General features: G+C 38.9%; 1 protein-coding gene across 1 annotated transcript in view; it reads right to left on the minus strand.

Annotated features, from left to right (window-relative positions):
- Positions 1–10,667, minus strand: part of FAM241A (family with sequence similarity 241 member A) — a 54,252-nt gene extending 43,585 nt beyond the window's left edge. Inside the window, exon 1 of the mRNA XM_055274865.2 lies at positions 10,342–10,667. Within this exon, the coding sequence (XP_055130840.1) occupies positions 10,342–10,494 (153 nt within the window). The 5' untranslated portion in view covers positions 10,495–10,667. The remainder of the gene's footprint in view (positions 1–10,341) is intronic.
- Positions 10,668–11,005: the final 338 nt, after the last annotated feature.

Here is an 11,005-nt window from a genome sequence, read left to right on the forward strand (position 1 = left end):
GTGATGCATTCTAATAATTTCTATATTACTCTATCCTGTTTAAAATCCACTAAATTGATTTCATGGCCAAACACTAGCTTGGTAGTTTAGGGCTTTTAAGCATGGGTTTGAATCTCAACTCTGCAACTTACTAGCTGCTATACTTTCACTATGTTACTTAACCTCCTTGCTCTCCAATTTGTATATCTTAAAGTAGGGGCAATAATAGTATCTGTTCATAAGGTTTGATATCATATTTCCTTTTAGAAATACTGAACTAACTTACAACTCTAATTTTTAGTGTATTTTATACACTATATCTCATATAGCCAAATATAGTATTTTATACACTATATCTCTAAACCCACACCATTCATCTTTTTAATCTTTGACAACTTGATAGGTGAAAAATCATTCCTAATTGTTTTAATTTGCATTTCTTTTCTTTCTAGTGAGGCTGGACATATTTTCTATTTATTGGACTCTACATGAAGCTGCAGTTTTCATTTCCTACAAAACATTAAAAAATGATATAATTAAATGTAAAAATTTACTACCTATATAAGGCTTCATCTAATAATAGCATTATATTACATATTATATAATTTATAACTTCCTTATCATTATAACTTGTTTGTCGCTTATCAGTAAATGAAAAATTATAGCATTGTTTTATACTTACCTCCCACTAAACTACATAGACCCAATAAAAGAAAAAAGATTTTTTTGAGGGGATGGATAAAAACAATGAGAATATCAACTAGAACTTAGTCTTTGAAATGATTATAAACCAAAAAATATCAAAATTTGCATTCATTTTTCATTTTAACTACCGGGATTCAATATTTTTAAAATTATAAGTCATAATTGCAGACACACAAATGAAACCACCAGGTAGTCAAAAAGATACACTCAATTTCAGTAGTATCAAACAGACATATTGGAACAGCTGCCTATTGTAGCGAAAGAAATGGTTATGCAATGGAAAAATAATTAAATAAGAGAAGGGCTTTTCATAAACCAATGATATATAATTGTTGGCCACGAATTCAAGAATATGCCTAACTCAAGCCTCTTTTTTTGTGGCGGGGGAGGGTGGTGGGCGCAGACGGAGTTTTGCTCTGTCGCCCAGGCTGGAGTGCAGTTTGCGATCTCGGCTCACTGCAACCTCTGTCTCCTGGGTTCAAGCGATTCTTCTACCTCGGCCTCCTGAGTAGCTGGGATTACACTCGGCTAATTTTTGTATTTTTTTATAGAGGCAGGGGTTCGCCATGTTGGCCAGGCTGGTCTCGAACTCCTGGCCTCAGGTGACCCGCCCGCCTCAGCCTCCCAAAGTGCTGGGATTACAGGCATGACCCACCACACCCTGCCCAAGCCTCTTTCTGATTTCAAACTGCAGGTTAAGACATTTCTACATTTTATGCTTTTTCAAGAATCTATTTTTTTTAAAAATGAAATCTCTGGTGACATTACTTAGTACCTCGTATATGCAGGACAATATGCTAGATGCTACTACAAGATGGGTAAACTTATCCATTAAAAGTAGCCAGGCTGGGCACGGTGGCTCATGCCTGTAATCCCAGCACTTCGGAAGGCAGAGGCAGGCAAAGTGCTTGAGGCCAGAAGTTCATAACCAGCCTGGGCAACACGGCAAAACTCCATCTCTTCTAAAAATACAAAAATTAGCCGGGCATGGTGGTATGCACCTGTAGTTCCAGGAACTTGGTAGGCTGAGGCACAAGAATTGCTTGAACCTGGGAAGTGGATGGAGGTTGCAGTGAGCTGAGATCCTACCATTGTACTCCTGCTTGGGCAACAGAGGACGACTGTCTCAAAAATAAAAAAAAAAAAACAGAAATAAATTTTAAAAAATAAAGTATCAAACTTTGGGAAAAAAAGTAGTCAAAATCAAGTATCTCTCCTGAAAAATGACTTTCCTTCTCAATTCTCAATTTGTGGCAGTGAAAATTTCGCTTCTGCTGTTATTACCTCTAAAACTCATGGAGTAAGAAATCCTCAATTCAGTCAGACTGATGGAATTTGCAATCATGCAACATCAAACTTAAATTCCCTACCTCTGTAGGCCATCTGCAGACATTCAGGTAAAATTTAATTAAGAGGATACAAAACAAAAATTATTTTGGATTAATTGGAAGAGGAAATAAAAGAAATTCTCAAACACAGATATTTAAAAAGTTACATGAAAATAAATATAGTAAAAACCACAATGGGAATTTAACTTTCTTAACATTATGTTTAGATATTAAGTATTAATGATGATTTTATCCTTTATTTTCCATAAAGTTAAAAACATTCGTACCACGCTTTCCTTTTGATTAGAACTCTGATAAGCTGCAGTTGTTGCCATAAGAAAACGGCAAGAAATAAAGCCAATCACTTCCTTTTCCTATGCCAAGATAAGACTCAGCTGCCAATGAAGTTAAATGGCTGGGGGGTGGGGAGAAACACTGGGTATGGGGAAAAAGATCAGAAGATAGAAAGTATCTCCTGCATCAGGTTAGTTAGAAACTCGGTTTATCTGCTCAAAAGAAGCTACACTTCAAATGTCTTATTAATTCTGTTAAACACACACAAACACAATGAAATAAAACATAACTAGTAGGAACGAGGTTTTTGGAGATAGGTGGCTGTTACTGCAAGATAAGATTATGACTCCAGAAAAGGCAGAAAATGAAGATAGTGTTGCTAAGTCTTAAAGAACACGTGAATAGAGACACAGAATTTCTACATATTTCTGTTACAGCAAGACTGATGTCATGGTACTTTTAGTTTTTCCCTTTAATCTTGCCTTATCATTTCTTTTGAATAGGAAACTGAGAATAGTTTGCACAGAGGAGGTGGGTATTTTTCCTCTCAAGGACTAGTGAGCAACAAGGGGGAAAAAACCAACTAGAGATCTACATAAAAAATAACATAATTTAGGTTGACAGGTTTAATTTTTTCTTTAGAGATTGTCTATTCTAAACATTAGATACATTGTTTCACAATCTTAACACTTTGTTCAATAAATATTCTATAAATTTGAGAATTACATGTACTAAAAACACAGTTCTATGATGTGTTAGTTGAGGGAAATGAGAGGAGGAAAACCAGAGAAAAAGATGAAAAATAGAAAAGGTGAGGGAGAAATAAGGAGCAAATATTTATTGAGCACCTACCTCCCATGTGTTAGGCATTTTACATACAAAATGAGACTGAATCCTCATAAAAACTTTAAGAGGTGGGTAGCATTATACCCATTACAAATGAGGAAATTGAATCTCTGACGGATTAAGTAATCAGGATCACGGGGGCTAATAAAGTAGTAAAACCAGGATTCAAAATTAGATCTGTCATACTTCAACCCCCTTTTCATTGTTTCATAATGCTCAGCTTCTGCACTGAAGTGGAAGAGGTAGGGGAAGATGTATGCAGAAGAAGAGAAAGTGGTTGAGATGGGTGGGGAGGGATAAAACACATGGGAGAACGAGACTCAACAGAGACAGAAAGGAGATGGGTGGTAGGAAAGAAAGGCCGAAAAGGAACGTGCGAGAAAGCAAAATACAGCAAGTTGCATATGAGGAGTTGCTAGAAGAAACACAGAGAAAAGGGATCATTTGAAAGTCTGTTTAAAATACAGGTTTTAAGCAAATAAACAATTTTAACCTATCTATTGGAATATCTATTATCAGAGTAATTACTTTTGACAACTCAAAGGACTTTAACCCTTACATATTTTGAATATTGTTTCTCAACTTTTGGCACTATTGAAATTTTGTGCCAGATAATACTTTGCTGTAGGGGACTATGGCATTATACGATGTTTACCAGCATTCCTGGCCTTTTCCTATTAGATGTCAGTACCACCTCCTTAGTCTCAACAATAAAAAAATGTCCAGACATTGTCAAATGCCCCCTATGGACAAAAGGCCCCCAGTTGAGAACCACTGATTTAGAAGTTCCAGTCTGGATGATTTAAAAAAATGAAAAAAAGATGCCTATCAAATGCAAAATTATTCCCTGAGTTACTCTAGTGACTGGATGTCCTTAGGAACAAGATGAGATTAAGTTAGGGCAGAATTCATCTAAGCTCATAGCATTTATTACAATATTGCTTGCAAACTGCTTTTAAAATATGTGAAAGGAAGTGAGTATAAACTAATATTTAGTTTTTAACTACACCATCTAAAGAAGGGCAGAAAATTTGTCAGACTGTTCTTCCATCATGTAATGTGCTTTTTGTATTTATGAAACAAACAAAAAACACTAGCTTTGGTGTTCAGAAACCTGGGTTCTAGTCTGCTCTAGTATGAGTTAGCTGTAGTACCTACAGCAAATAACGTGGCCTAGGGAACAACTATTGGCTTCTCATATTTTACCAAGAGTTTAAATATACACTTCTAAGGAAATAGTTAAAAAACTTCATATGTATATATTACTGATACTATGTTGAAGGGCAAGTGTGGTGAATACAGTATATTGGCTTGCTTATTCTCCATTCCCTTGCCAAAATGTGGTCCATGGGCACAGCATTAGCATCACTTAGGAGTTTGTAGAGATGCAAAATCTCAGACCTCACTCCAAACCAACTGAATCAAAATCTGCATTTAATAAGAGATGATTCCTATGCACATTAAAGTTGAGGAATACTTGTGTCAGTTTCCATTGCTATAAAAAAATCAGACACAGATAATATAGCACTGGATAATTTATAAAGAAGAGAGGTTTATTTGGCTCATGGTTCTGCAGGCTGTACATGAAACAGTGCTGGCATCTGCTTCTGGTAAGGGCCTTAGGAAGCCTACAATCATGGCAGAAGGTGAAGGGAGAGCAGGCAGTGTCACATGGTGAGAGGGAGGGAGAGGGAGAGAGGTCCCAGATTCTCTTAAACAACCAGATCTCTTGTGAACTAAGTGGGCGACAATTTACTTATCACCAAAGGGATAGCACTAAGCCATTTATGAGGGATCTACCCCCATGATCAAAACACCTCCCACCAGATCCCACCTCCAACACTGTAGATCACATTTCAGTATGAGATTTGGAGGCAACAAACATCCGAACTATATTAACACTGTTCTGCTTTTCGCCTCTGGTGGTTTTCTAATTGCAAAGGCTGGAAAACTTAAAATTGCCTTTCTCAGATTTCGTTTTGGTTAGGACTTTGGTCCAAAATTAGGTCTAACAGCTAACACTCACATGCTAGCTATGTGCCAGAGACTGCTCTAAGTACATCTCATATATTATTAATTCATATAATCCTTCCAATAATCCTATGAAGTTGATACAATTATTCCCATTATGCAGATGCAGAAACTGAAGCCCAGAGAGGTTAGTTACTTGCCTAAAATTACAGTCAACAAAAGGCAAACCCAGGTATCCCTGATCTAGAATCTGTACTGTTGATCATATTTCTACTGATAGATCAAAAGGCATGGACCTCCTCACTGAACCCCCCATTTTGTTTTCTTTTCTACAGATCATCTCATGGAACACACTTTGGCAAATGCTGTTACAGAAGTTCCTTCATTTATTTACTTAAATTTATCTATGAGCCAGCATTGTTCTGAAAGTTCTAGGCATTGCAAAAGGCAAGAAATAGAAATGAGACATTATCATTTGAAAGGAAGCAAAATCATTCTTATCTATAAACTGGATAATTATATACTTAGAAGATGCAAAAGAATCAAGTCTAAGAGCTACTAGTATTTATTAGTACCAGTATAAAAATTTAGAAAGGTGGCCAGTTAAAAATGAAATACATAAAAGCCAATAGCTAGAAACCAGCAATAAAATATGATATGGAAAAAATCCTTTTCATAATACCAACAAAAATATAAAAACTTCATACAGACTTTTATATAATCCTTAATACTGTAAAAGATTACAAATAAAGCAAGGCAGAAAGTACATTATTCAATGATTAGGACAAAAAAAGATCAGCTCCATACTTCATACAATATAGAAAATCATTCTAAAGAGATTAAATATATAGAGTAAAAAATTAAACCATAAATGCACACATACAAAAGAAAACAGGCAAATATTTAACTGATTGTAAGATTAGAAAAAATTTCTTAACAAATATGTATAGAAAGAGATATGTGTATACATGTGAGTGGTGTGTGTGTATACGAAAAACAATTCCTTTAATAAAAATTCAAAGCATTATCAAATTTTAAAAAACATAAATAAAATTATAAAGTAAATAGCTAGCAGAGAAAATATTTACAGCCAATGTGAAATAAGGGACTAATATCCTTATAATGCCAAAAGGAAAAAAATGACTAAAAAGAAATACAAATGCCTAATAAATATATGAATGGTTTAGTAAATCTCTCCAGCAACAGCTTACAATATGATAGAATTTTTACCTATGAAATTGGCAACAATTATAAACTATATTGTTCATTGCTGGCATGGATGGTTTCCAACTGGCCTTTTTACACACCAATGCTGCAAGTGTAAATTAGTACAACCTTTCTTCAATTAAATTCTTAGGACGTTTCAAGAGGCTTCAAAGAGTTTGACTCATTGACCTAGTTCTTCTACTTCTAGGAATCTATACCAGAGTAGAAGTTTAAGGATTTACAAGCAAATATTTTCAGACAGCATGATTTATAAAAGAAAGCTTGAAGCAACTTCAATGTGCGGTGTTGGGGAATGAATTATTTGGCAGCCCTAAAGACAGTTTTCATATAGAATTTCCATAACATGGGAAAATGACACAACCTTTTGTAAAAGAAGACACAAAATTATATTTATATTAAAACATGTTAAAAATACGTGCGTGGCTGGGCACAGAGGCTCAGACCTGTAATCCCAGTACTTTGGGAGGCTGAGACCAGAAGATTGCTTGAGGCCAGTAGTTTGAGATTAGCCTGGGCAACATAGCAAAACCCTATCTCAAAAAAAAAAAGTGTGTATATATGCATATACACATAGACAAATGAATATACTGTAGTAATACCAAATGTTTCATATTTGATATCAAAATATTACTGAGTGGGATTTCAAAGGTTTTTTTCTTCTTTAGATCTTTTTATAGTTCTAATTTTCCAAAGCACACATTACTTTTATAATCATAAAGATGTTAAAGCTAGAGTTAATAATTTGAAAGTCAATCTAAGGATAATGGGACTTCCCTATTCTCTAGGTAAGAGGGTCATGTTAGGTTATTTCAGATTGTGAGTGACCTGTACATTGTGCCACATCTAAGCAGATGCTATTGACATTTAAGGCATATAATAAGGAACTGGAGATGTTTAGCCTTCCAGCTATGCATGAGGGCACAGAAACTCTTACATAAAGCCACCTGGCATTCACCCTCATGAACATACTTGGATCACCTCTCATGCACACAATTACCAACACATATATGGAATAGCTGTGTCCTGTCCCTTCAGTTCCTTGGACATTCCCTGAAATTGCTTCTTTCCCTTGCTTATCTCTCTTTAGACACCTGATCCTATTTCAAACCTGGCAGAGTTTCTTCATCTACAGGACTTGATTCATTCTCCCAAGGCCTCCTTTCTTAAGTGACTTGATTTTAACTAGGCCTCCTTTGTCAATAGCCCTATCTGGAAAGACTCAGGGCAGAATGACATTTCTTGCTCAAATGGAGTAGCATCTAAGGACAAATTGTTAAAAAGGATGCAGACAATATCTTAACTAGTAATAAAACACCTATATTAATACTAGGTATTATATATATATTTCATATATATATGAAATAAGTAACAAAATAAAGATACATTTTGTTCTGGTATTATAATAACAAGCTGATGAGAGAGCCTTCCAGGTTGAGGAAAAGGAATGAACCTTTCAGATAGAAGTGGAAAGAAAAATCAGTGAAGGAAGGGATGTATGTGGACGAGGATTTAGCTTGAGAAATAGCCCAAGAAAGAAACCTCCATCAAATTATTAGGAAAGGGCAAACTCTGTGAGGGGAATAGAAACAGAAAGGAACTTACTATAGAAAATTAGGTGTTGAGAAAACTACTGAAAGAGCTAGAGGAGCACAAGTCAGGTGCCCCTGGGGCTATGGCGTTCAAGAGCATACAACCATAGCTCTTTTCTGGGTTAAAAGGAGCGCCTCTGCTAGCTCCTGCCTCTAATTTCCTCTCAATACCCATGAGGCTATCCATGACTCTGGAACACGAAGTGAGCGTGCCAAGTAGAAAAGACGGCAGGAGGATGGCCTCTGTCTCATTTCCAGCTAATTAGTTTTGGTTCTGTTTCTGTTTACATCATTGTTTTCATGGAAAAGTTCACCTTAAGTTCTAAATCATTAACTTAGAAACCAATCTTTCAAAAATATTCCATTTGTAATCTGGAGTCCTTGTATCCTTAAAACAACCAACAGGACAAACAAAAATCATCTCCCTAAATAAAAACTAAATAAAACGAGTCCTTGGGATATGTTCCATAGTTGTTAATTTCATTTCTTCCTCAAATATCTTTATACACGTAATACTATTTCTACCATCATTACATGGCAATTGCATAATTTCATTTACAGGACTTGAAAAAAACTAGAAAACAAGGCTTTGTGATAATATTACCAAGAAACGTTTTATCAGAAAAGCTTGCTTTTTACACCAATGGGTTGGGTTGCACCAATTTTTTGCTTATTTTTGGCTTCTTGACAAATTCTTCTTTGGTGCTAATGTAGTAGGAAATGCCTATCTCCGATGTGATTTCCAATTATTGCGTATGGGGGCTTAGAATACATTAATAAATCTTGAGGCAAAAAGAGAATGATAAAAATAACACTTCAAAGGAGTACAGGAAAATGAACTTTCATGACATTCAACGAAGGAGGCAGGTATGCAAAGTGATATGTTTTCTAAGATGTACATTTCATTTTTTGTTTTATCCTTTTACTTTGTACCGTAAGCAATTTTAGAAAGACCACAACTATTAGTGATGTCTACATAATCATACTAATGAAGTACACAGAAGCTTAAAAGAAGTATTTTTATATGCTCCCTTACAGCTATTTCAAAATTAACTTTGGAAACCCCTGCTCCAATGCACCCCCTCCCCACCCCCAAAGGAATTCTTGTGCTGTCTTCTTCACTTTTCCAGTTGAGCAATTTAAGTTAGAGGAAATCAAGCCCTTGAGCAACTGAGTACAGTTAACGGGAAAAACCACTAGGAAGGGAATCCGAAGAACAAGCTACCAAATTATTTGCTTGAGTCACTTTCTCTTATATTGTCACAGATTAAAAATTACACTCCATGTAGTGATCAAACCTAACGCTAAGGCGTATTTTGTGTGCCACACAGTGTTACTCTGTTTCCTAAGTAACCTATTGAAACAATATAAGGTATACATCTATTAATGCATTTAGTGATGATACTGGAATTTGTGAAATGTGACAGAAAGCACAGATGAAGAAAGATGAGGAGACACAGGTATTAATTGTCCTAACAGTACAGGCTGTAATAAAGGCCAATAATCATTTGAATTCCTGCTCCTTAACGTGAGTCTAAAGATCGGCTTACCTCAGGTATTTGGAAAGTCTACTGTATTTGCTGTAGAAAATTCATCCAACGTATAATTCAATTTTTAAAATTAAACCTTTTGCCTAATCTTTAAGATATTTGATGTTATAATGCCCATTATCACACTTTATTTAAATGAGATAAACTCAGCGAGTTTAAAAAATTACGCAACTTCTCTTTTCCCTTACTATGGCTGGCCTTATACTTCTTTCTCTTTAGTATAATACTAACCGAAAGCAATATTCTTGCCTCTCCACTTTTTAGCTGAAGCTTTGATCTCATCTGTATTTATGAAGAACATGCTCTGGGAGAGTCCCTGTCAAGACATCCATTGTAACACCCGCTCCTACTCATGCTTTCAGCGCTGCCCGTGGACGGAATCCACCCACACCTTCCAGACACGCTAGGTGTGGGCTCGGAAACGCAAGATGGAGGGCGGGAGGGGAGCCGCTGTTTCCTAAACCCGGCGCAGGGCACGGACTCGAAGTTGAAAAAGAAGTGTTTACAAGTGAGGCTTTTAAATAAATCACCGCTATGGAGGGCATTTCCTCCGAGCCCTGGGCGCCAGCCTGAGAATCCTCTGCCGGACGCCAGGCGACGAGCCACGCTGACCCCGCCAGACACGCGACCCCGGGGCCGGCGCTGGCGTCTGCACTCGCGCGACCCAGCCGCTCCCCCCGGGAGCGCCGTCTAACCGCTCCCGGCGGCGACTTCCCAGAGCGCCGCGGAGCCAGTGCCCACACGGGGCAGAGCGGCGGCGCGGCCCGCGGGCCGGGCCCCTTCCCTCCACCGCCGGGCGGGGCTCGCGGCCCCCGACCCGGCCGCTTCGTCGCTGCCCCTCCCCGCGCTCACCTGCTCGCTCTCCTTCGGCCGCTGTCCGAGCCGCCGCGGGCTCGCCCCGGGATCCCGCTCGGTCCCTGCTGCCGCCCGCTCCGCCAGCGCGTCCCCGTCCTCGTCGCGTTCCCCGCCGTCGCCGCCCCGCAGCAGCTCCCCGGCTGAACACATCCCGCAGCCAACTCCTGCCGCCCCGGACAGCCGCCGGAGGACCACGCCGCGACGCACCAGGCAGCGCCGCCGCCCGAGGGCTGCCCTGAGATCCGCCGCACCCGCCGCTGACAGGAGCCGCCGGAGCGCGCCCTGCCGGCCTCGGCGCCTGAAGTACCAGCCCGGCCCCTCCTGTCACTGGCTCGCCCAACCCCCGGCCGTCGGGGCGGAGCCATACAGGGGAGGGGGCCAGGATAGGGGGCGGGGCCAACGGTGTGTGTCTGTGCGTGTGTGTGTGTGTGTGTGTGTGTGTGTGTGACTGAGAGTGAGAGAGTCCGACAGACTGAGAGAAGAAGGGTGTTGTGTGAAAAACTATGGACATAGACTGCATGAGGGAAATTGTACATGATGAGAGAGGCTGTGCGTATGTATGAGGGACATTGTGTGTGTGTAAGAGACCGTTAGAGAGTGTGAGAGAGACGCTGAGCGTGATTAGTGTGTGTGTGTGTGTGTGTGTGTGATTCTATATAAA

The sequence above is a fragment of the Symphalangus syndactylus genome, chromosome 4, assembly GCF_028878055.3.
Source record: "Symphalangus syndactylus isolate Jambi chromosome 4, NHGRI_mSymSyn1-v2.1_pri, whole genome shotgun sequence".
Taxonomy (NCBI): Eukaryota; Metazoa; Chordata; class Mammalia; order Primates; family Hylobatidae; genus Symphalangus; species Symphalangus syndactylus.